The sequence below is a fragment of the Phyllostomus hastatus genome, unplaced genomic scaffold (genome assembly GCF_019186645.2).
Source record: "Phyllostomus hastatus isolate PE091 unplaced genomic scaffold, TTU_PhHast_1.1 phas_scaffold_555, whole genome shotgun sequence".
In the NCBI taxonomy this organism is placed as follows: domain Eukaryota; kingdom Metazoa; phylum Chordata; class Mammalia; order Chiroptera; family Phyllostomidae; genus Phyllostomus; species Phyllostomus hastatus.
The window spans coordinates 11,334,521-11,360,887 of NW_025334036.1; the positions used below are offsets into that span (position 1 = coordinate 11,334,521).

General features: G+C 51.2%; 1 protein-coding gene across 7 annotated transcripts in view; it reads left to right on the plus strand.

The window, feature by feature from the left end:
• The first annotated feature begins 749 nt into the window (after positions 1 to 749).
• The window catches only part of FAM189A1 (family with sequence similarity 189 member A1), a 189,937-nt gene continuing 164,319 nt past the window's right edge, over positions 750 to 26,367 (plus strand). For 6 of the 7 annotated variants that reach the window (XR_006784031.1, XM_045824756.1, XM_045824761.1 and 3 more), the window contains exon 1: positions 750 to 1,194. Coding sequence is in view for 5 of the 7 variants with exons in the window: in XM_045824756.1 (XP_045680712.1) it covers positions 976 to 1,194 (219 nt within the window). In the remaining 2 variants the exon portion in view is untranslated. Of the gene's footprint in view, positions 1,195 to 7,964; positions 8,048 to 26,367 lie in introns of those variants that run through there. The other variant, XM_045824762.1, reaches the window with a different exon arrangement.

Genomic DNA, 26,367 nt, shown 5'->3' on the forward strand with positions numbered 1-26,367 from the left:
GTCTCTGCGGGGGTCCACGCGGCCTTTCCCGCACCGGCCGTGCAGTCTCACAGTCGTCTCCCCCACCGCGCCCCAAGGCGAAATGTGGCCCTCAGAGCTTGCACGCTCTCCTGGCATTCCAAGGAAACCGATAAGCAGGTATTTAAAGCCTTATCCTGGTCACTCGTCTTAGGCCCAAACTTTTTGCTTGCATCCGGAGCCCTGCCAGTGACAGGTGGGTGAGAGACGTCGTGGTGCACTCGGGGAGGCTTCAGAGCCGCGTCCTTCAGGGCCCGGCGCCCAGGGGCAGGCCCGGACGCCGGGGAACTGCGGCAGCGCGGACCTCCGGGCTACGCGTTGGACAGGGTGCGCCTCCACACCTGGGGCAGAGCGCGTGGGAATTGCCCTCACCTGCGCTGCCCGCCAGCCCCCCCCGCGGTCTCCCCCAGGCCCCCGCCCCAAGTGCGCGCGCCCCTCCTGGGCCGGCCTCCGGCTCCGCCCGCGGGCCCAGCTCCCAGGCCCCTCCATCGCCGCCAGCCGCGCAGGCTGCCCCGCTCTCGCCCTTGACCCGCCTGCGGCGCCCACTCGGAGCCTCCGACCCGCCGCCGCCGCCGCACCTGCGCCCATCCGCTCCCCGCCCGCACGGGGCCGGCGCAGCGCGCGGCGGCGGGGCTCGCGCCCGGGGACGGCGGGGCTCGCGCCCGCGCTCGGGCCGGGGAGCGCGCGGGCGGGCGGGAGAAGGCGCAGCGCAGCGCCGCGCGGCGGGCGGCCCTGCGGAGCGGCGGCGGCGGCATGGACACGGGCGCCGGCAGGGGCTGCGGGCGCGCGGCTCCCCGCCCGGCCCAGCCGGTTCCCGGTGAGCGGCCGCCGCAGCCCCCGGGGCCCGCAGGGAGGCCGTCCCCGTCCCCGCGCCCGGCGCAAGTTGCCTCAGACCCTCTGTGAGGAGAGGCGGCGCCGGCCGGCGGGAGCGGGGCGAGGCGTGCGGGCGCGGGCGCGATGCCTCCGGCCGGCGGTCCCCGTGCGCCGCGCCCGGCCGCGCTGCCCCGCAGCCTGTCCCGCCTGCGCCAGTGCCCGGGCCGCTCCCGCATAGTGCTGGCGCTCGGGGCCACGCAGATGGCGCTCGGCTGCCTCATCGTGGCCGTCAGCTTCGCCGCGCTGGCGCTCACCACCTCGGCCCGCGTCCGCCACTCCTGCCCCTTCTGGGCCGGCTTCTCGGTGAGTGTCGCGGCCGGGCGGGCGACTTCACAACTCCGGGCGCAGCAACTCCGGGGACCCCCGTCGCGTCTGGCGAGGCGTCCTTTCCCGTCCCCGTCGCGGATCCCGCAGTTACTTTTCTTAGAGGAACAAGCCGGGCGCCCGCCCTCCGCCGGGAGACCGTGGGCATCGGGCGCGCGTGGGTCGGCGGCTGGACCCTCGGGGACCCTGCGCGCTGGGGACCGGGGACCCGCCGCGCCAGCCGAGCGGCCGGGACCGGAGCGGGGTGGGGGGTGGTGTGAACCGGGTCCGGGGCTGTGGCCCCGCGTGCGCCTCGCCCGGGGGTTGCTGAGGGCGCGGGGACCCGCCGCAGCCCCCCTCCCCCCCCGCCCCCCCGGCGGCCGCCCACGGACTCGGCTGCGGGGACTTCGCGTTTCCCGCGTCCGTCGGGCCTGCGGGCTCCGCGGGCGGCGGGACCCGGCAGCCGACCCGCAGCGGCGGCGGGGGCGTGTGCGCGGAGACCACCAGGGTGGCGGGGTTCAGGCTGCGGACCCCACCTCGGAGAAGCTTGCGACGGACGAACGTCCGCGGGAGAAATCCACCAGGAATCTCCTCCGTTAACTGACGGTCCCCACCAGTTAAGTGTTTCGCCATTTACAGCCTTTTGGTGAGAGCTGCTCTCCCTCCCGTGTTACAAGGATCGGACCCGTGCAAACGGGACAGGGAGACGCGGCGCGGGTGTTTATAGACGGGCGCGCCCGCGCACTCCCGACCTCCGTCCCCGCGTTTGGGGCCCATCCGTCCTCGCGGGCTTCCCGGCGCGCTCAGTCCGTGCCGACGCGGCGCCTCGGGAGACGCAGACCCGGCCTGGGCGCCGAGTGTTTGCTCTTCGTTCTGGAGTTTTGCCTTTTAAACACTCGGCCCCGGCCTTGCCGGTGGGTGCTGTCCGTCTTTGGCGCCGCTGGCCTTTGTTCTCCGAGTCCATTGCGTGGCTTTTAGAAGGAGATCGGAGCCCCACGGACCCTCGGGCGCGCCGATCGACCCAGGGGTGGCGGGTCAGCCTAATGGGGGCGGCGCTTTCCCGAGCCGATTGCAGACCCGCGGGGAGAGGCTCGCGCGGCGGCGGCGGCGGAGACGCCGAGGGAGAGCGCCCTCGGCTGTGCGCGTCCGGACCCGGGAGGGGAGGCCGGGGGCTGGCGTTCGGACCCGCCACTCTCTGGTCTTCACACATCTGTTGCTCGGGTTTTGGCACGATTTAGTATGTCTTGTTTCCGTGTGGTCCGCCTCGTGGGCGCCGAGGTTTGTGGCCGCTGGAACCCGCCTCCAGGGGGCAGGCTGGCTAGGGTCCCTTGCCGGCTGCTCTCTTGCCACTGACCCTCAGCCGAGGGTTCGGGGCTCCCAAAGGGCTGCCTTTTGATGATAAACCTGAAAGGGAAAACGTGCATTGGACAGCACAGGAAGGCTGTTCCTGTGGGAAAATGTACGTTCGCTCCATTTCGTTCTAAAGAGTTAAAAGAAATACGTGAAACGAGAATTCGACTGGCGTTCCCAATGTTAGTACTTTCAACAGCTGTTGGTGGAAATCAGTTCTGGCTTCCGGTGGTTGAGAGTGATTCCATAAACGTGTGCTCTTCGCGGACGTGCCTCGGGGCTTTGGGGAACAGCAATGAACACAGAAGACTCTGCTTACCTTTAAAAAACCAAAACAAAACAAAAACCCAACTCTTAAAAAAAGTCCTCACTCGAGGATATGTTGGTTCACTTTTAGAGAGAGAGAGGAAGGCAGAGAGAAACATCGATGTGAGAAATATTGTTGTTGTTGCCTCCCGTTCGAGGCCGGACTGGGGATCGAACCCACAACCTTTCGGTGCAAGGGGCAAAGCCGCAACCAAAGGAGCCCCCCGACCAGGGCTCTGCTGGCCTGTTAGAGATTTCAGATCCCTTCTGCCCTCAGGCCACCTCCCAGGCCCCTGCCTTTCCTTTCATTTTCTCCTGGGCTTGTTTTCACTTTTCTTTTCTTTTTTTTTATTAATATTATTTATTTATTTATTTTTAGAGAGGGAAGGGAGGGAGAAAGAGAGAGAGAGAAACATCAATGTGTGGTTGTTGGGGGTCATGGCCCGAAACCCAGGAATGTACCCTGGCTGGGAATCGAACCTGGGACACTTTGGTTCCCAGCCCGTGCTCAATCCACTGAGCTACGCCAGCCAGGGCTTTGTTTTCACTTTTCAAACTGGATTTGCCGCGGGCACCTTTAAAATCCTTTCATACCAGCAAACACCATTTTTTTCCCCGAGTATTGATTGTCTCTGCCCTTCGCAGAGGTAGGGGTTGGTTCCAGTGCGGTCGGGACACGTTTTCATGTCAGCGTGTGGCTGTGAGTGGTAACACCAGCCGCTGCGCCTGGACACCGGGACACCACCTGGGAAGGAGATGTTTCACGTAAGGATGGTGGCCAGGGCGGCCGGCTTCACAACCAGCCCTGCTCGGTGGGGTTCAGGGCCCAGATGGGGTAGCCGCCCATTTCCTGGGCGGTTCCTGGTGCTCGCGCTCCTGGGGACGTTCCATGAACACTCGCGGTGGTGTCGGCGCTGGGCCTAGGCCCTGAGAAGTCTTGGCATCTTCTGTGGAATATGTTGCGCTGCCGAGGGCTTAAGTAGTTCCTGTAAGTTGGGGTTCTCCATAGAAACGACCTGTGGGATGTATACACCTGTGCGCACGTCACAGGAGGGGGAGGAGAGGCCTGGGGTGGCAGGGCAGCGGGAGGTCCCACCCTCCACCGTCTGCAGGCTGGGGAACCAGGAAGCTGGCCTGGAGCGAGGCCACCAGCTAGAGGGCCGGGGGTGTAAGTCCGGGGCTGAGAACGAGGAGCCCGGATGTCTCAAGGCAGGAGGAGACGGGTGTCCCCGCTCCATCGGAGAGGGGATTTGCTCTTCTGTGTTTACTTTGAGTCACGCCCTTGAAGGATTGGGTGGTGCCAGCCCGCTCTGCTGAGGACCACCTTCTTCTCCTTTTTAAAAGTTTATTTATTTATTTTTAGAGAGAGGGGGAGGGAGAGAGAAATAGACAGAAAGAAACATCAATGTGTGGTCACCTCTCACGCGTCCCCCTACTGGGGACCTGGCCCACAACCCAGGCATGTGCCCTGACTGGGAATTGAACCACCGACCCTTTGGTTCACAGGCCAGCACTCAGTCCACTGAGCCACACCAACCACGGCTAGAGTGACCTTCTTGACCCAGTCACCTGATGCAGGTGCTAATCTCTTCCCTGGGCACCCTCCCACTCACACTCAAAATAATGTCTTACCATCTACCCACGCAGCCCAGTGAAGGGGACACAGAAAATTGACCTCACACTTGCCCCAGGTCACTCAGCTCCGAAGCGGCTGGTGTCAGATTTGAATTCCGTTGTGCCGATTTGACAGGCTGTACTCCTAACCATTGGGCTTAACTGCCCACCCCAGGCAGGCAGAAGGGGACTGGATCAAGCCCAGTGGGAGAGGGTCCAAGGTAAAGCCTCTGCAAGGAGGTCACATCCCCAGTTTCTTAGGGACAGTGCAAAACGCATGTGGAAAGGGGCAGAGTCAGAGAGAAGCTTGGGGAGGCGTTACCTTAGGGAAGCTGAGGAAGACTGAGGAATGGGGGAGAAACCTTGGCAGAGTTGGGGACAGCCGCTGTTTCAGTCACTGGAGGACCCCCTTCCAATGGGGTCCTTGGCCTGAGCTGCCATCCAGCTAGGACTCACGCCAGGGACGCTGGGGCTGAAAGCCTGACCCCTCTGGAGAGGTGATGGCTCTGTTGGCAGACTGGAAGGTTAACAGAGCAGGGTGGATAACAATCTTGCGTGATTCTCCTTTAAAGGAGCAGCGTCATGATTTTCCTTTGAAAACGTTTCTAATGCCTAGGACATCCGAGGCCAGCACACTGGGCTTTTTTCACATTGCCGGGTTCACCTGCCGATAGCGACACTGGCGTTAGGGGTATGTGTGTCTGTGTGAGTTTGTGTCAATCTATCTTTTTCCTTTAAATGCAACGCCAGTGGATGCAACGCCCGTGGGTTTTTTCATAGTTCAAAAGCAACCTGTGCCTGTCGCAATCACAAAAATCAAAGACGTGTACACACAAACTTACAGAGACAAGTGCCTTCCACTCTGATTCTGTGCCCAGAGGTCACCTATATCACTGGAGTGTTCGCTGCGATCCACACTTCCCTTTATAATAAAAATATATTAGAATGTACGTATACCTAGAATATGTTTTTTTTAAAAAACAATTTAGAACGAAGAGGACACCACACTCCTTACTGGGTGACTTCTGTTTTATTTAGAATGGAAGAGATATTCCCCACTGTAGCCCACTATTATTATTATTCCCATTATATTTAATGACTGTGTAAGAGTCCATGGTATGAATTATTATTATAACATATTCATGTATTCTCCTCCTGGGAATATTCCGATTGTATCGGTTCTGTGTTTCTACAAACAATGCTGCTTCTCGAACCTCAGATGCCAGCGCTTGTTTTCTGGGCGTAAAATTCCCCAGAGTGGAATTGCTAGTCAGAGCGCGTTCAAATCTGGGATGTCCTTAGGTTTCGATTTACTAATTCCACATGGCGTTGCGGCCACTCCTACGCGCTACAAGAGTGCCCTTGTGCACCTGCTCCCCAGCAAAGGATGTTAGCTGTCCTTCAGATTTTCCTCTTTCTGATGGAAGACAAATACTTCATTGTTTTCATTGGATCTGAAGTGTCACAGCTACATCTGTGTTGTAAATATTTTCTTGCAGTTTTACACTTCTAAATCGGCTTAGTTTTTGCTGTCTTTGGCCACCTGGAAAATTTCAGAGCTTTTTCTGTACTCTTTTACAGTTCAGAAGGTTGTCCCTATAGAGGTCCCATAAAGATTCTTTTTTTTAACAAATTTGCTCATTTTGTTTACTTTTTTTAAAGATTTTATTTATTTACTTTTAGAGAGGGGAGGGAGAAAGAGAGAGAGAGAGAAACATCAATGTGCGGTTGCTGGGGGCCATGACCAGCAACCCAGGCATGTACCCTGACTGGGAATCGAACCTGCGATGCTTTGGTTTGCAGCCTGCGCTCAGTCCACTGAGCTATGCCAGCCAGGGCTTCATAAAGATTCTTTTAAATCTACTTCCAGTGTTTTCCCTGCTTTTTTTTATACTCAGATTTTAATTCATTCAGAATTGATTTTGCACATGGGATGAAAAAAACACCCTCAGTTTATTTGCCTTCAGACAAATCTATGTATGGTTCTGCTTTGGGACGCCATTCCGTTTTACTCTTTTTTGTTAGTGGGGGTGTAACTGACGTACAACATTATGTCAGTTTCAGGTATGCAGTGGTGATTCGGTGTTTGTGTGCGTTGTCGAGGGGTGGACACGGTGACTCTGGTTGACGTTAGTCACCATACGTAGTTATATATATTTTTATAGTGAATGGGCACATTTATTATTACATCATGTCTCTTTTTATCCCCGATCACTTTTCTCTTTTGCTCTGACGTCTAATTCGTCTGATATTAAAATAGCCATTCTGACTTTGCTTTGGTTATTGTTCGATGGTGTATCTCCTTCATATTTAAAGCGCTTACCATGCTCTTAACTCACTTTAATCACTGTGATGAGTTCCTCATAGATAGTACATAGTTGGGTCTTTTTGTACAAAGACCCACTCCGCCAGTCTCTATTGATATATTGAATGCAATTACCGATATGTTGTAAGTTAAATCTACCTTTTTTCCTTTTTGTTCCCTCCTCATTTTGTTGTTCTGTTTCCCCTTTCCTGCTTTGTTTTGGTTTATTTGGAATCTTATCTAATCACTGCCTTTTAATTCATGTCTCATGTTTTTAACTGTATTTCTTTGTGCAGTATTTTTAGTTGTTGCTCCACAGATTACAGTGCATATCCTTAACTTTTCACGGAATCATTGTTTTACCACTTCCAGTGGGATATAGAAAGCTCATCACCAGTTATGTCCCTTACTTATGTTGTAGTTGTTTCATGTGTTATATCTCATATAATTTATTTCATGTATCACGTCTACCTATATTGAAAACTCAGATGGCATTGTGCTTTTGCTTTAAAGAACTCAGCTGTGGAAGAATAGTCCACATTGTATTTACCATTTCTTTTTAAAAAGATTTTATTTTTAGAGAGGGGAAGGGAGGGAGGAAGAGAAGGAGAGAAATATCAGGGTGTGGTTGCCTCTGATGTACCCCCTGCTGGGGACCTGGCCTGTGACCTAGGCATGTGCCCTGACTGGGAATCGAACCAGTGACCCTTTGGTTTACAGGTCGGCACTCAATCTACTGAGCTGCACCAGCCAGGGCTGGAGCTTCATTGTTTTTAATGTGGTTACTAAGTGAGCAAGAGTCCTATGTCCAGATCACCATCCTTTCCATGTAAAGGACACTGATTCTGAGTTTGCAAGAACTCTAGGATTATTGCCCCCCCACCCCCAGGAGCCCTTTCTTAGGAGTTTACCAGAGAATGAACCTCAGAGAACTAGGAGATAAGTGGTGAAGTTTTTCCTAAGTTCCGGGGCTGCACCATGACTAGATTTATCTCCAAACGATAGTGCTAAGGCGGGGAGGAGGGCAAATGGACACATAAGTGTTACATGCTCTGGTTCCATAGAATTATGGAGCGGAAAAGAAATGGGAGGAGACGAGGGCAGAGTCCAGCACGCTCTGTGGTTGTGCCGTGGGTGTTAGGGAGCGACCAAACAGGATGTCTTGACACGGACCGAGCAAGCGGAGGAAGGGCAAGCTTATCTGAGCCTGTGAAGCTGGACACAGGATAATGCCGGTGATTTGGCGAGGGGAGGGAGGGAAGAAGAAGCAGTCACCAGGTAATTGCGTTATTGCTCATAGTAACAAGTAACTGTCTGAAAGAAGAGGTTGCTAAGGCGGTTATATAAGGTAATAATGTAAAAGTAGTAACTAGCACCAGGGCCTTCCCACGTACCTAGAGAGGGGGGCAGAGAGGACGAGCGAGCACACAGCAGCCTGCATTCTAAAGGGGTTTGTGTCTGTGTGTGGGGTTTTTGGGGTTTTTTTTTTTTAGATTTTTAAAAATTTATTTATTTTTAGAGAGAGGGGAAGGGAGGGAGAAAGGAGAGAAACATCGATGTGTGCAAGAAACACTGATTGGTTGCCTCCTGCACGCACCCGGACTGGGGACCTGGCCCACAACTCAGACACGTGCCCTGACCGGGAATTGAACCGGTGACCTTTGGGTTTGAGGGATGACGCCCAACCCACTGAGCCACACAGGTCAGGGCTGTGCATCAATGTTTCATGATTCTTTATTCTTTTTCTTTTGTGCATCATGATTCTTTATTCTGTTTCTTTTGTGGTTTTAAATTTACAGTTAAAACCCTGGCAAAGCTGATGCCAGTCATATAGACAGTATTAATATGTAAATGGGCTGAATTAACCTAGTTTTAAAAAAAGCGTTTCAGGTTGACTAACCAGGCAAGATCCAGAGATGGGCCTAAACTGAAGAGATTTAGAAAGGCTGAAAAGGAAAGGACTGAAAACCCCATACCGGGCAAATTTGAATAAACAGAACACAGGGCTTCCTCTTTTGAGACAAGGTAGACATATCATGTGATCCTGCTTATTCACAATATACGAGAATGCTGTGTGTCCATATTCTGGATCTCCTGATGAGCATTTTCAGCGTGAATAGTAACTACTTGAATGGATAAAGTGTTCTCAGGTTTCATCATAAGACTCTTGTCTCTGCCTTTATTTTTGTTCAGTTCTCACCCGATGATGTATTTATTGATTTGAGAGAGAGAGGAAGTGGGGGAGAGAGAGAGAAACATCAGTTGGTTGCCTCCCGTATGTGCCCTGACTGGGAATCGAACCCCAAACCATGGGGTGTACTAGAGGATGCTCCAACCAATGGAACCGCCCGGCCAAGGCTCAGGCCGTACCTTTCTGGTTAAAGGTATCCAGGTTGCATTGTGTAGCTTCGTGTCCTCTTCTTCAGGAACTTTCCCCTTCTTGAGTACTTACTATGTCTGTACAAAGAAACTACTGACTTTTACTTCTTTCTCCCTTCCTTAGAAATTGTCTCATTTACTCCATTCTTATTTTTTAATTTTTTTAATAGATTGTACTTATGTATTTTTACAGAGAGGGGAGGGGAGGGAGAGAAACATCGATGTGTGGTTGCCTCTCTCACGTGCTCCTTACAGAGGACCTGGCCCTAACTCAGGCATGTGCCCTGACTGGGAATCGAACCTGCAACCCTTTGGTTCGTAGGCTGCTGGTCAGTCCACTGAGTGACACCAGGCAGGGCTCATTTCCTCCATTTTTAAGTAAATGTATCTGCTTTCCATATCTATATTCCCATTGTCGACAAATAGCTTTGTTTCTTTAGAGTCAATATTCTTCACATCTCAATATTTGTCTCATATTCTTATTCCTTTTCCTTATTTGAAACCTTAGTGTTGAAAGTGTGGAGACGGTGCTGTCTAGCTCTTGATTTTAGTGGGAATAGCTTTAATTTCATTGCTTTCATCTGATGTTTGCTTTCATTTCTTAATAGATAATTTTGATGACTTCAACTCTGCTGTCATTTCCAGCATGCAGAAAAGTCGCAACACAAGTGCAAAGAATCTCATTTCTCCTTAAACCACGTTCACCAGCTATTAACATTCTGTGCCCCGTTCCCTGTATCGTTTCCAGATTCCTAAACTGATCGGAGGGTTGGCCGACAGATGCATCCATCCACGTATTTTTTCTGAATCGCTTTTGGGTGCAGTGCAGACCTGTTGCCCCTTGGCCTCTCACACCGAAGTACTTCCCAACTCCGGGGGCATGACATAAACACGGGGCAATGGCAAAAGTCAGGAGATGAAGATCGACACAACATTATCCACGGCCCGTATTCCAATGCTATGAGCTGTCCCCCAGATGTTCTCCATGACCGTTTCCCCACCAGCTTTCCAGGCCAGTCTTCAAATTAGGAACAATTCCATGTGCTTTAATCAGGCAGTTCCCTTCTGTTGAGAATCCTTACAAGACCTGACTGCTGAATTTTGCAGATGTCTGCAGCCATTCATGTACAGAATCTCTTGGTTGTCCTGTTTCGGTAACTGACGTGCCGAAAGAGGTTGATAGATTTCCTCGGGTTGAATTATCCTTGGATCTTTGGAAACATGCTTATCACATTCTTCGAACATGCTGCCGGAACCACGTGCTAGGGTGTGAAGATTTTCGCTTCCACAGCCACAGAACAGTTGGCCTGGAGTCTGTGTGCATGCAGGCACATAAGCATACACTATCTTTATGAAGACCTGGGTTGTGCTGGCTTTGTAAACTAGTTTGGTGAGCTTTCCTGCCCTGGCTGGGTGGCTCAGTTGGTAGGAGCATTGTTCGATGCACCAAAAGGAGCGGGTTCGATTCCTGGTCAGGGTGCATACCTAGGTTTTGAGTTACATCTGTGGTAGGGGCAAGTACAGGAGGCTACCAATCAATGTTTTTCTTTTCTCTCTCTCTCCCCGCCTCCTGCCCTTCTCCCACTCCCCCCTTCCTCCCTCCCCCCCTTCCTCCCTCCCTCCCTCCCCCCTTCCTCCCTCCCTTCCTCCCTTCCTCCTTTCTTCCTTCCTTCCTTCCTGTCTCGCTCTCTCAAATCAAGAAGCATGTCCTCGGGTGAGGATTAAAACAGAAATTGGTGAGCTTTCCATATTTCTCCGCGCACTAGCAGAGGGAAGGTGTGTGCTCTGCAAGGCAGAAAGCTCATCTGTAAACCTGGAGTCATTCTGAATGCTAGATCCTTGGTGACCGTTCGTTGTCTTACATGTTATTTAACTTGTCTTCTTCGGCGAGTTTTGATTTTCTGTTTTATATGTTTCTTTCTCCTTAAAAATTGTCACTTGCTTCCTATTATAACAATTTCTACTTCATCAATTTTCACTTTTGATCCCTGCTACACCCCTGCTTTATTTGGCTTTCTTTGGTTTCATGGATTTTTCAGTTGTGTATTTAATATATAGTCATATTTTTAAAATAATAAAGGCAGGTGTACAGTTAAAGTTTTATTCTGCGTGTAGGTATATTTGTAGCACATATATTTCTATATGGAGTTCTCCCACTTTCATTAATTTTTAGATGTTTATAGTTTGCTTTTTCTTTAATATTTTGTTTTTACTTTTAGAGACGGGGGAAGGAAGGGAGAAAGAGAGGGAGAGAAACATTGATGGATTGCCTCCCACACGCTCCCTGACTGGGGACCAACCCACAACCCAGGCCTGTGCCCTGACCGGGAACTGAACCCATGACCTTTCGCTTTGTGGGAGGGTGCCCAGCCCACTGAACCACACTGGTCAGGGCCATAATGTTAGTTTTATTTTTTTCTTTGATCCTGGGGTTCCGTGGAGGAATGTTTCTTAATCAGTCTGTAGTCCTTTCTGAGAGGTGGAGGTTGGGCGGCATGACGGCCGGTGAGTGTGGCTGTGAAATTTCTACTCTTCATCATTTAATGGTTTTTTAAAGACATCAGTACATGGTTCACTTTTTCAGGTTTGAATCTTTTACTATTTTATTTATTGTTTTGTCTGTGTAATATATTACAGGGTTTGGCAGGTGCGTTAAAATCATCCCTCTGTTTTGTTTTCTTGAATTCTTGTATTTCTCAGACGCTGTTTTATGTATTTTACCTTTGTGTGGTATGGGGTGTAAATGTTTATGAATGCGTCTTACTGATGACACCAGTTGTCCCAGGCCTCAGTTCCACATCCTACCTGGTCACCCCCCACCCCACCCCAGCCCCCCCCATCCTGAACCCATCACCTGCTCCCCTGATCCCGAACATGAAACCCATGCCCCCCCAACTCCAACCCCGTCACCTGCCCTCCCCCCCCACGCTGACCCCCAGGAAGACACCTTTGGAACCTTTCTGTCTCTGGTTCATTTTGAAAGACTTGTTCAAAAGCAAATGGACTTCGAACACTAGTAGTTTACTTAAGTTGAGTGTGCAAGAGATAGTTTTGTTTTGTTTTTTTTGCTTCATACTTCAGCCTTTTATCGGGAAATTTTGAGGTTGAATTATGCAAAGGCCAAGAAGTCCTGGATCTTACGGTTTTATCAGAGCAAAGAGCATGGCAGGAAGCCTGTGACAGCGACTGAGGACTCCTACCTACTCCTTTCTTATCATCGGTGTGTTCAAGCCTCGTGGGTGGCCCTCGGCGCTGGCAGAGCAGGGGTCTGGGGTGGCGGCCGTGGAAGGAGGGACCGTGCTCCTCGGGGCAAAGGCCAGGACAGGCCCTCCTCCTGGCCCGCAGGCCACACTGTCCTTGTGCCCGTGGGCACCCCGCTGAGGACGGTGCCTGGGGAAGGGACGACTCTCCGTCCTTGGGGAAGCCCTGCTGTCTCACGGGGGGGCGGGCAGGTATAGTGGCCCCTGTTAGCTTTGGGGGAGCTCCGGACACGCGCCTGTCTGCATACGGGCCAGCGGCACCCCGGTCCCTCTTTCCCCGAGACCCGGGGTGAGTCCTCGTTCTGTGTGTGGTTCCGTGCCCACTGTCCCCGGCAGGAGTGGCAGCCTCGTCTCCGTCTGGGTGGTGGGTGGGGGGGCCCGGAATGGAGGTGTTGGAGGAAACCCTCCTCTTTCTCTGCAGGCAGCTGCCATCCCGGCCCCTCTCTAAGTTGGGACCTTGAGTGAGATTTTATTTTCTTCCCCTTCGCTTCCTGCCTCCCAGGAGGGTAGAGCTGGGGGCCACGCGGTCCTGCTGTGCAGCTTTACTCTGTTAGGTTTTGGGGAAAGGATATTTCAGTGTTGGTTCCTACTGTGCCACCTTCTTAATATTTATTTTCTTCAAAGTAAGGAGGCACTTGACAATTCAGGACAGGTTGGTAAACGCACAGCAGGCCCAGCGCTGTCTCAGTCATAAAAAAGGACCGGTCTCCGTTTACCTGGAATACAGCTCCCAGGCATCGCTGCGCAGCATAGGAGGGTATAAAGTGCACAAGTGGGGTACCAGCCAGGGCGCTTCGTGGCAGAGAACAGTCCAGTTTAGCTAATGTTACAAAACCCCAGGTGGCGGGGCCGTGGTGGAGACCCTGGCAGCTCTGGGCCATGACAAACGGAGGCAGCTCTGCAGCCACCAGCGCAGCACAGCCGCATCCCCTGCCACCCACACCCCGCCCCCGCGCTTCCTGGGGACCCGATGCTGTGGACTCTGCCTCCCCCCACTGCTGCCCAGCGTGTCACACGGCTCCCGGGTTGGCACGGCCGTCACCAGCCTGAGCCCTAGCTGCAAGGAACGCTGGGGGGACATTCCCCAGAGGTGGTGGGGGGATGTTTGAACCACCCCTGTGACAAAAATACCTGCTGCGGCAGCATTCTGTACTGGGGGGAGCGTGGAGGCGGAGGCACGCGGGGTGGGGAAGGCATCGTGCTGGAGCTGGAGAAACCTGGTCACTCCTGCGGTTTCTCCTTGTTACTCGCTCTGCGACCCGGGCCGGCCACTTACTCCCTTTGAGCTCAATTTCCTCGGCTGTAAAAAGAGGCTCAGGAAGCGAGGTGTTTCAGATCTCTTCCGGCGGCATGTGTGAGGTACTTAGGAGAGACATTTGCTGCCTGAATGACTGAATGAACCTGCTAGTGGTTGGGCCTTGGAGAAAGACAGATGCACCGAGAGACAGAGAAGATTTTGAATCTTGTTTGAAATTGCAATGTGCTTACAGTCCAGTGGTTTTAAAGTCCCGGAAAGTCTTCAGATGTTAGCTTTTTAAGGGAAGTTCATCTATGGCAAGAACAAGGAAGCAACAATCTACAATCTTTTTTTTTTTAAGATTTTATTTATTTTTAGAGAAACCAGAGGGAGAAAGAAAAGGAGAGAGACATGTACAAGAGATACACGCATTGGTTGCCTTTCGAAGGCCTCCAGCTGGGGAGCTGGGCTGCAACCCAACTCAGGCATGTGCCCTCACTGGGAATCGAACCAGCGACCTTTCAGTCCGCAGGCCGGTGCTCAATCTACTGAGCAACACCAGAGGCAACCATCTTGAACATGTTAAACAATGCTTAGGATCTATTTAGCATTTATATTGCGAGACGTTTTCAGTTGTTTGTTAGGAGTATTCAACTGAATTTACAGTGCCCATATTTGACTAATTTAAAAAAGTGTCTTTTACCTTTATCAGAAGAGTTTGCACTGGGTTCATAATAAAAATTGAGGGAGCAGGTGGCCTTTACAAGTCATTGTGCCATAAATGAGTTGGCCCAGCACATAATAAATTACTTGAGAATAAAACCTCTATTATGAAGACCTCCTTCTATTAAGCATCATCTTTCTGGTAAAAAGAAATACTATAATAACCCTAACCTTCCATAAAATGTCCAACCAGAGGTAGTTACGTTTATCCCTGGACAGATTTCTTCTTTGGCCCCTCCGTTTGAGTCTTAGACTCTCTTCTCACTCACGGTGCAGTTTTTTCTCTAATCTCTCTTGGCCGTCGAGGATTGCGTTGGCAGCCTTCTTCAGGATACTTGTCATATCCATGCTCGTGGTCTTGACCTTTTATGCCCTTTTAGGACTGACAGCGTAATGTCAAGGCACATTAAAACTTACCGGGTGGCTGCGTTTTCTCTGTGGTTCATCTCTGAATTTGACTTTTTCCGCTTTGCATTATGTATCTGCGGAGATTAAGCAGCCCTTCAGGAGAGTCCGCTGGAACTCTGGACAGAAAACTGTTACAGTGTATGGGTCAGCCTCATCAGCCTGTCCTGACCTTGGTTATATTCCGATCTGTCCAGAAGATTCGGCGCTTGTGGCTTATTTTTCATTGTGCAACTTAGCCATGTGAAGGGCAGCCTTCTGCCCACACGATAGCAGTTAGTTTTCGATACATATCATAGTGTAGCGTTTCTGAAGACATTTGACATGGGACAGGTAGGTGTTCAAGTTCAAATGCACCCCCCCCTCCCCAACCACCACCCATGCAGACGTGTCCCTGGGAACCTTCCTGCCTGGTTAAGTTGATACCTGCTCAGGCAGTCCCGGCCGTTCCTCAGTTTACACCCCTGCTTGGCCACAGGTTGCTTTTGACATTGTTCGTCTGAGGCCGCTCAAGGTCAGGACCCATTAGCACGTGAAGAAACGCACGTGTTGGACTGAAGGAAACTCAGTGCCTCGTTCAGTGCTGCCCCCTTCTGCTTCGCTGCCGACATAACACCTCGTGCCAGTGAAGAGCTGCTCACCTGCCTGGGGAATGACGAGTAACTGTGGCGGAGGTGTTCCTTCACCAGAGCCGACTCGGGAGCAGGCTCTTCCTGACGACCAGTGGTCCGTCCTACCTAACAGTAGATTTTTTTAAATTTGAAATTTTATTTAAATTTTATAATTGTGGTAAAATACACGCACCATAAAATGTATCATCTTTACCACTTACGGGTACGCCTCAGTAGTGTTAAATCCACTGGGCACGGTCGTGCGGCCAACCTCCGGAAGTCTTCTCATCTTGCAAAACTGAAACTACAGACCCTTTACATGGTGACCCCTGATTCTTCCTGCCTCCGACCCCTGGCACCCCCATTCCAATTCCTGTCTGTACGAAATTGATTACTAACCATGAGTTATTTTGTTCCACGTGCCAGTTAGCACGTTTGAATGTGCAAACGTCCTTACTCTAATATCTACTTATCTGACTAGGAGAATGTTTTGATTTTTCTTTCTCTGGTATTCCTGTATTTTGTAAAATTAATAAGCTCCTTAGAGGAACATCCATCAGTTTTTTAAATATTTAAATGTACAGAATAAAATTACTCCGAATAAAACATTTTAATAAAAATATAAATTTATATAAAGTTAACATATAAAATAAAAATTTAAAATGTAGAAGTTATGTTTAATAAAGTGTTTTGTAAACACCTCTAATTAAAGTTAACCACCATTTACAGGAAATTTGAATAATATAAAAAAAGAGAAAAATTTAGACTATTTTGGTAATAGAATCAAGCCAACCTTCTTGGTCACCTTCATTACAAACTTTAAAGACAGATTACAGATTCAAAGAAAGCAAATGTTTTTCTTTTCTAAGCGTGAGACGTATAACTGGTTTATGAAGCTGGATTTAAAATTCTTCCCCCAAAAGTCAAACATGGCATTCTTTTTCCCCACTAGGTAACTTTGAAAGGAAAATGGAAGCTATCTTCTCCTCAAGTTCCTAAGACCAAATCATGTAATATTTATGATATAAGAAAACGTAGACAGGTTGGTTAAAAATTTTCCGGAGAGTTGAAGTTTGGTGTGCTGTGGATTTAGGAACACTAGCAAGAATGGAGGCCTCTTTATTATTACTATTTTTAATCTTCACCCAAAGACACTGTTTCATTGCCTTTAGAGAGAGAGAAAGGGAAAGAGAGAGAGAGAGGGGGAGAAACATTGATGTGAGAGAAAACATCGATTGGTTGCCTCCTGCACGTGCCCCAGCTGGGACTCGAACCCACAACCTGGGTACCTGGAACCCTGACTGGGATCCGAACCCATGGCCTTGCAGTCTATGGGATGACACTCCAAACATCTGAGCCACCCAGCCTGGGCTGGAGCCCTCTTTAGACCTGGCTGGATTTTCCTTCCCTGGGCAGCCTTGGGTGAGCCACTTAGCCTCATTTTCTGCAACTGAGTGGTGATATGGAGCTGGTCCTGTGGGAAGTCCAAAGTCAGAGAGAATTCACTAATGTGGTCCGTCCACAGCACCCAGACCACACACTCAGCACGTGTGAAGCCCTTCTTGTCCACAAGGACCGGAGCATCGTGGAAGGGTCTGCTATCCCAGCTGGTAATTGTGTAACTGAGTTTCAGTGGAATAGCTGAGAATCTTGGTTCCAATCTTGACCCTTCTCTTGAATGCTGTGTATTTATTTTCTATGAAATGCCAGTGAGATTTATATTTGATAAGTAGTATTTCAGTCTGAGAATTGCTTTTAATTTGGGAGGAGATCTTGGACTTTGTAGGCTTTAAATCTAGTAGGGATAAATTCCATGGGTGGTATCTCCACCCCCCCCAGTTTTTTTTTTTTTTTTTAAGAATATTTTATTTAGTGTCGCAGGTTCAATTCCCAGTCAGGCCGCATACCTGGGTTGCAGGCCACGGCCCCCAGCAACCACACATTGATGTTTCTCTGTCTCTTTCCCCCTCCCTTCCCTCTCTAAAAATAAATGGATAAAATCTTTATTTTCAGAGAGAGAGGGATAGGAGGGAGAAAGAGGGGGAATGAAACATCAGTGTGTGGTTGCCTCTAGTGCATCCCCTGCTGGGGACATGGCTTGCAACCCAGGCATGTGCCCTAACTGGGAATCGAACAGGCGAAGCTCTTTTTTTGTTAAAATAATCAAAATCTGGTTTTGGCTAGTATAGTACAAACAGGAAGTTTTAAAAATTGAGATGTAGGGCCTCAGCCAGGTGGTTCAGTTGGTTGGAGCGTTGTCCTCTACACCAAAAGGTTGAGGGTTCAATTCCTAGTCAGGGCACATACTTGTACCTAGGTTACAGGTTTGATCCCTCATCGGGTTGCATATGGGAGGCAACTGATCAGTGTTTCTTTCTCTCTCTCTCTCAAATCAGTAAGCAACGAAATTGAGACTGAGGTTGAAGCATTGGTTCAGCTAACTTCATTTGGGCAGCCTATTTGTCGAAGTGAGGTTCTAGTTTTCGGTGAGATGATGATGCCGTTTGGCACATCAGTGACCAGCAGTCAGCTCGCGACGGCAGCTTCTCTCGGGAACAGCCGGTGTTGTGGCCGCTGAAACAAGTGCGTGGGAGGAAGCAGTTTTGTGCGTCTGCCAGCGGGAAGGTATGACCATGTTTTCGGCCCACGATTCTGAATCGATGCCTAAATCATCCGGCGAATTTTTTAGTCGTGTATCTCAGCCGTGAATACTGCGGGTCGGGAAGCACTGTCTCCTTTTCACATACCTACATTTCATTCCCGCAGAAGGCACTGAAAGTGAACTGGCGAGCTGCAGTAAACACAGATCATTCCTTGAGCCTTTTGTTTACCAGCGGAGCTTTCTGAATAAATTATTTTCTTCAGGTCACGGTGTAGTGAAATGAATTCAAAAGCGCTCTGCATACCTATAGGATAAACGTTAAACAGGGGACACTTCAGAGAGCCACTGGATCCCTCAGCCCTTCCCAGGTCAGCCCTGCTTTTTTTCTTTCAAGTTCCAGAGCTCTGGAACTTGAACTTGAACTTGGAGGTCAGGCCAGGAGTCTGCTTGACTTCCCAGGCTCTCATCAAGGTAGACTGCCCTCCCTCCTTTCCTCTCTTCCTCCCTCTCTATCTTTTTAAGACAGAGAAAAGGGAAGGGAGGGAGAAAGAGAGGGAGAGAAACATCAGTGTGTGGTTGCCTCTCACACAGCCCCTACTGGGGACCTCACCTGCAACCCAGGCATGTGCCCTGACTGAGAATCGAACCAGCGACCCTTTGGTTCACAGGCCAGTGCTCAATCCACCGAGCCACACCAGCCAGGGCTGGCCCACTTTTCAAGTATTCAGTGCTCCCAGGATGAAACTCTGAACTGCTTCACGTCTCCCTGGTCCGTTTCAGAGTGCGCAGTGGCTGACAGAGCCCTGCTGGAAGAGAGCGCAGGCATTTAAAACGGGTTCCTTGAACGAATCAGTGGCAGGCGAGACTGCCTGCTCCCCTCTACCCATCTGTGTCAGTGTACCAGCTGGCGTTGTTGTGAGAGGCTGCGTTCAGCTTCAGTGAATTTTTTTTGAGGACTCTTTCAAGGCGTTTTCTCATTTCATGATGGGTGATTTACATGTGCACCTGCCCACCCTGCACGTAGTGTTCAGCAGTTTTGGACCAGAAACAGCATGAAACCCCGTGCCCCACCCTCCCTATTCACCCGATCTTACCTCAAGTGACTTTTTTTTTTGTTTCCCTGGATGAAAAAGCTCACAGGGAAATATTTTGCCGATGTGGAAGTGGCGAAACAAAAAAAATATGGCAAAAGCACTAAAAGGCATCAGTCAATGACTTCAAAAGCTGTTTTGAGCAGTGCATGAAAGTCTCGATAGGTGTATCGCGTCAAATGGAGAGTCCTTTGAAGGTGGCTGAAGTTTAAACATGGAAGAATAAATACACAATTTTTTATAAATAAATTCTGGGCTTGGGGGCAATCTCCCGTCATAAAAGGATGTGCAGGAAGGAACTCGGAAGTGCAGTCTGGCACAGCGAGGATCGTGGGGCCCTTCTCGCTGGGCTGGGAGTGGAGCTGGGAAGAATGGCTGCGAATGCAAGTTAAATTCAGTGTGGGAGCATTAGAGCTGAGATGGCTGAGCCCCTGGGGAGACCACGTGGGTCTTTCTCGGTAGTTCCTCCAGATGAAGATCTGGGAACCTTTGCTCAGAGGTGGTGACTCAGGCTGAGGAAGTAGATGCAGTTACCCAAGAAAAGCACATGTGTTGCCCCAGCTGGTGTGGCTTAGGGGATTGAATGCTCAATGGTGAACCAAAGTGTTGCTAGTTTGATTCCCAGTCAGAGCGCATGCCTGGATTGCAAGCCAGGACCTCACTAGGGGGTGCGTGAGAGGCAACCACACATGGATGCTTCTTTCCCTGCCTTTCTGCCTCTCTTCCCCTATCTTTAAAAATAAATAAATAAAATTTTTTTAAAAAATAGCGCATGTAATGAGCAGGACTCATGGCTGAGGGCAAAGCTCCAGAGAACAAGGGTGTTTTAAGGAAAACCGGAAGAGGAAATGAGGGCAGAAGAGGGCGGAGGAGAGGACCAAGAAGTGGGAGGAGAAGGAGAAGAGAGACGTGTCCCAGGAGCCTGGGCAGGGAGTGACCAGCAGGGCCCCACACCGCTGAGAGGCCAGCACACCAGAGGACGGAAATGTATGCACTGCGTTCGGCAAGGACAGACACCAGGACAAATCGGTGGGAGCAGTGGGGGGCAGAAGCTGGTGGGAGCTGGGTGGGGAGGTGGGAGACGAGTGGGTGGGAGTGGAGCCCAGCCTCAGGGAGAGACGGGGCGGGGTTTAATGGCGGCGAGTGTTATTGCGCAGATGATAGAGGTGGTGGCGGGCACAGCGGTGGCTCTACCGGAAGGGACCCCTGCTCGCTCTTCCCCTTGGGGTTCTTAAGTTGGGAAAGCAGAGCGGTGGGTAAGTGTCTGGTTAGGAAATAAAACCCCATCGGTAATTGTTTTGAGAATTCAGTGAGTCAGTGTCTTTGGAAGACATCTTGTCTGGCACATAGGAAGGACTTGAACAAAAACGTGACTTCCCAAAAGTAAATTACGGTTTAAATAAGCGTCTACGGGTTTGGCTTGGGCTCGAACCTCAGCTATTGATAGCACGGTTTCTCTGGAAAAATGCGTTTCCCGTTCCAAAGAGCTGAGTCATAACTGTAGTCATGGAATGCAACTCAGGGGATTGTCGGTGAGAGACTGTGGTGCCGTTGCTTTCGTTTGCTACCTACAGAAGAGAAAGGAAAATAGCACCAATAATCCTAACACTTCTTTGGAACTTCACGATGAAGTGGAACTTCCTCTGCTTTCCACTCTATGGGAAACCGGGTGAGGTACCTCTTTCCACGTCTGCACCGGGACAGCTTTGTGCGCATGCGCACGTACCCTCGCACCCCACCAGGACCGCTTTGTGCGCATGCGCACGAGCAGGAGCACGCAGCCCACATTCATGTGGATTACTGTCCCGGAGGCTTTCGCAAGCCCGCAACGTATAACTGGACACGCAAGAGGCTTTTGCTTTCTAGCTGGAAAACCTAGGGAGATGGTAATGCATTTGTTTCTTAGCATGATTTCTCTCCCCGGATCAATCGCAGCGGCCAGGGTGGGGATCGAAAGAGTATAATTGCAAGTTCCAAGGAGAACCCCACGGAATAAACAAGAATTGATAAAACTGGAGTTGTGGGCAGACACAACAGTCCACATCACTTGAATAATATGTTTTTACCCAGTTATTTTTTAAAAAGATTTTATTGATTTATTTTTAGAGACAGGGAAAGGTAGCAAGAGAGGGAGAGAAACATTAGCATGTGGTTGCTTCTCACACTCCCCCTACTGGGGACCTGGCCTGCAACCCAGACACGTGCCCTGACTGGGAATCAAACTCGAGATCCTTTGGTTTGCACGCTGGCACTCAATCCCCTGAGCCACACCAGATAGGGCATACCCAGTTATTTTTAATGGCTACATAGTGCTCTATTTTATGAACATAATCTATGTAATCATCCTATGGATGGAGTTGAGACAATTCCTTTTTTTTTTTTTTTTTTTTGCTATTTGAAACAAAATGTAATTTTCAAATGCAGAGATGGATTATGAAGTGCATTACCAAAGAGCTCTGGCACAGAAGCGTCATTGTGGAACTAGTTCTCCGACTTCCGAGAGTCACAGTTCTCTGCAAGGGGACCTTTGGACCTGCTTCGCCATCAGAAGATGAGTTTGCTGCGGAAGTACTGTTTGGCACGCTCTCAGAGCTCTGTTTTGACATCTTTATTTTTGGGTCCTTTACCATTTGAGACTGGCTCCTCATCTCTGAAGTGGGCACTGGGCCATCGTGCCATATGGTGGTGACTGTAGGCATGCTCGGCAGGAGTGTGTGGCTGTCACTTGGGTAGTAACAGAGGCTAGATTTCCACCACAGCGGGAGGCTGAGCATCGCTTCACTGACTTAGAAGGACATGTGGCTGCTCTTCTAACTCATCCTTTTTTTTTTTTTGTTAGCCCTTGACATTGAGACTGTGACTTCTTATTCCAAAGGAGGCATTTCTGAGTCTTGATGGGACTTTTAGGAACTGGAATGTCAGATGCTGTAAAGATGATACTACTGGCCCGCCAGTGTCAAGGCTGACCCCTCACCGGGCTCCCTGCGCCCCAAGGGCGGGGCTCGTGGCATCTGTCCTCTCCAGCTAGGACGGCACCTAGAATGTAGACTCAGTAAACGTGTGTTCAGTGCATGGATCCGGGGTTCCTACAGGCTGATCAGTGGGCTGAGGGGCCTCAGCCACAATGCACGCTGTCATGGCATCGGGCCTCCTTTGTTGTCTCCTTAGTGACCCTGGGAAGGCTGAGAGGTCAGAGGTTAAGGTCAGAGGTTACTGTGAGTCAAGGGGAGCCTTTAAGAACCCACAGTCTGGGGGCTGAGCTTGAGTCCACAGGCCAGGGAATGAGCTTGAGAGGTGGACCGCTAAAATTATGTACAGAAGCTTATGTGTTTTTGAGAGGAGAGGACTGCACTGTTTTTGGAAAAAAGACTTTTACTTATTTTTAGAGGGAAGAGAGGGGACGGAGAAAGGTGGAGACAAACATTGATATGAGAGAGAGACATTGATCAGTTGCCTCTTGTACGCCCTGACAGGGGACCAAACCTGTAACCCAAGCATGTGCCCTGACCAGGAATTGAACCGACAGCTTTTCCCTTTGCGGAATGAGACGCTGACCCCCCGAGTTACACTGGTCAGCGTGAGGACTGCGCCGTTCATCAGCTTCTCCGCAGCCCGTGAAGAACCGAGGTTGCAAGGCCAGTGGGTCTGCAGACCCCCTGTTGGCACTTCTCCGAATCCGCCCCTGGGTGAGGAGGTGAAGCAGGTGCCCTTGGAACTACCTGCGAGTCAAGTAGCGAATTCCGGGTTTCATTTCACTCGGGGCCTGATGTCCGCAAGGGAGGATGAGAAGAAGTTGTGCTAGATAAGTGGGGTGGAAACAGGAGCGAGAACCAGTTGACTGGCCTGGTGCTGTTTTCCTAAGGATGTTGTAGGCATGTTTGTTTGTCTACTAGGGCGTTGAGAAGAGGGTCGTGGGAAGCGGTGTTTGTCAAGCTGGCTTTCCCACAGAACCTTCTTTTTAATGCATCGTTTCCTCAGTTCTCACGGGCCAATCAGAAGTGTCCTGAGAGCCAGGAAAGGTGGGCTTGGTGGAACCAGGTGAGCAGATGCCTGTGAGAGCAGGGGGAGAAATGGGCAGGAAGAGAGAGGGAGCAGAGAAAGGTGGGGCTCTGCCAGCGCCCCCGGGGGATCCTAATATTATTTAATAGGCCCGAGAGCAGGCTGAGCCAGCGAAGGAACCAACCAGGTGCGACCAGATCAGGGTGAAGCAGGAGAATGGGGCGTTAAGGAGGTTGAGAGCGGAAAATAAGACCCAAAGGCATGTGTGTGCAACTACGTTGATGGCATCTGAGAAGCTGAGCAAAAGAATAGCATTGCAGCCCTGGCCCGGTGGCTCAGTGGGTTGGAGCATCGTCCTGTACACTAGTGCACCAAAAGGTTGCAGGTTCGATCCCCAGCCAGAAAGGTTGCAGGTTCGATCCCCAGCCAGGGTACATACCTAGGTGGTGGGTTTGATCCATGGTAGGGGTACGCGTGGGAGTGAACCAATCGATGTTTCTTGGTGTCTGTCTATCTGTCTCTACCTACCCACTTTCCTCTCTTAAATTGGATGTATTCCTGGGTGAGGATAAAAAAAAAAAAGAATAGCAATGTGCCTTTCGGATTTCCCAACACAGAGATCGCTGGTGACCGTTGTAGAAGGCTGGTGATGCAGCCCGACGGGAGGGGTGGAAGAGCGTGTGGGAGGCTGGGGCTGCCGGGGCTCCCTGGGGCTGTGGGGCTGACAGACAGAGACTGGGGTAGGACTGGAAGCCAGCAGGCTGGAGGGAGAGCAGAGGCGCTTGCTGACAGTGGAGTCGCTGTCCTTTGGCTCTGTTCGGGAGGCAGGGAGAGGGGGTAGCCCCTGGTCTGGGGCTGCCCTGGAGCCCGGAGTGTGTCAGTGGGAGCTGGAGGGACTGTTTGAGGGAGACAGGGGCTGCCTCAGGGAGACACCACCTCCTAGAAGCCCAAGGGCCACCCTCGGTTTTGGAAGAGGGACCCTGCCCCTGTAATAACTGAGTGGCGACCCATTTTCTTCTTTTATCAGGTGATTGAGATGTTTGCAAGGGTCTTTCCATTTTATCTGTAAGAATACTGCCTCCGTTGCCGCCCGCGCAGTGTAGCATTATATCACGTACCTGGAATTCTAATGTTGCCGTTGGCATCCAAACTTGAACAATTAATTCTCATACTTCGGTACTTGGAACGGCCTTTGCCCTGCTTGAGCACCTTGACCCTGCCCGCTGGAAGCACTTGGGTTTAATAAATGTGGAGGGGATGAGCTCACTTTTGAAATCAGTCTCTGTAAATTAATTTTTTGTTTGTTTTTTGAGTTGCAAAACTGTCTTCCAATTAATGACTGAAGAAGGAGCCTGTTCAGAGAGGGGAGACTTATTCCTGTCTCTTTCCTTTCTGCTTGTGGTTGGGTTTGAATGCGCTGGCTTTAGGGGTGCACAGTTCTCTGAGGTTGAATAGAACACCAGATGCTGCTTTAAGCAGTCCTCATTGACATTCATTATACACTCGCCTCATAGCGAATCTTACTGTCGGGGTGCAGGCTCCCTGGCCCGCAGCTGGGAGCTGTGGTCAGCAGGCCAGGGCCCTCTGCACTGTCCAGCCGGTGTCCTGCAGCTCCGTCCACACTCACGGGACAGTTAGTTCAGAGGGTCGTGTCGTGTTCCTTGAGGACTTCAGGATGGCCTTCTTCACTGAATTCCTAGGAGTCCCGAAGCAGGTGTCAGACTTTTCTTCCCAGAACTCTGAACGAAGCCCGTGAGGTGGGTTTTCATGCTGACCTCGCAGTTCCGAGGGGGCGTCCTTCCGTCCTGGGAGACCAGGGTGGTGGGGCCCCCCGAGGAGGGCATGGCCCTCTGGGGTGGCAGGTGGAAATGAGGAGGAGGTATCTCTGGGGCAGGGGTGGGGGGAATGACAGGTGCCTGGGACAGTGTGTGTGTGTGTGTGTGTGTGTGTGTGTGTGTGTAGCTTTGCCATGGCATCCCTTACTCCTTCAGTGCCCTCTGCCCCGCACAGCCCTGGGCCCTGAAGAGACCCATCCTCCGAAAAGAGAGGCTTTGAGTTCTCAGATGTCCGTGGGGGTCGTTCCGAAAATGCAGGTGTGGGTGGTACAGCTACTGATAACCAAGGGGCAGGAAAGAGGCTAAAGTGGGTGGAGGACAGAGAAGGTGTGAATGCCTGAGAAAGGTGGCTGAAGAGGGGCAGGAGCGAGGGGGGCGTGTGTCAGCGCCCCAGACTGGGCGCTGTGTCTGACCGCTCCCTGCCCCGGCCGGTGGGGACTGCACCCACGCGGGCTATGCACCGGGCTCTGTGCCCGCACCTGCGTCAGCCACTCTGTCGTGCGAACACGAGGTCCTCCTCCTTCCCCTGCCACTGGGGGCCCAAGCCCCCGTCACCGTCGTCTGATGAGTGCAGGACCTCCTCCACGCTCTGCACTCAGACATTCGCCCTGGACAGGTAGCGCAGTTGATCAGAGTGTCGCCCAAGGTTGCGGGTTCAATCCCCAGTCAGGGTTCTTACAGGAATCCGCCAGTGAGTGGAAGAGCAAATTGACGTTTCTCTTTTCCCTTCCCTCTCAAATTGATAAGGAAAACTTTAAAAATATCCAGATCAGCAGGTCACTGCTGCTCAAGATCCGCGGCGCTCCGCCCCCTTTCCCGTTGTGTGATCTGCCCACTCCGACCTCAGGTCTCCTCACCCGGGCGCTTGTGCTCACTCTCACCCCTCCCCCCAGGCTCTCAGGCCTCCTGGTGGTCTTCCCACTGCACCAGAAGGCTCCTGGCTCTCACCTTGGCCCTGGCCCACCCCACACCGCACCCTGCCCTCAGGTGTTCTCATGGCTCCCTCTTTCTCTGTCCCTCCAAGTCTTTCCCGAGATACCAGCGTCTCCATAAGAACCACCTTGGCTGCTGCATTTAAGCCACGCCTTCCCCAGAACAGGGTCCGAGGGGGTGTCTCCTCCCCATGGTCATGGCAGCATTATTCAGAATAGCCAAGAGGTGGAGCAACCTAAGTGCCCCCTGACAGATGAGCAGGTAAAGAAAATGTGATAGGTCCATACGGTGGAATATTATGCAGCTTTAAAAAAGGAAGGCCGTTCTGGATGAACCCTGGCGACATGCTGACTGAAGTAAGCCAGTCACAGAAGGACGAATACTGGGTGATTCCGCCATGTAGGAGGTCCCTGCATCAGTCAAGGCCAGAGAGACAGAAAGGAGGATGCGGTTCCCAGGCTGGGGGGTCCGGTGAGCAAGGGCCAGTTCGGTGGGTACAGAGTTTAAGTTGTGCAAAATGAAA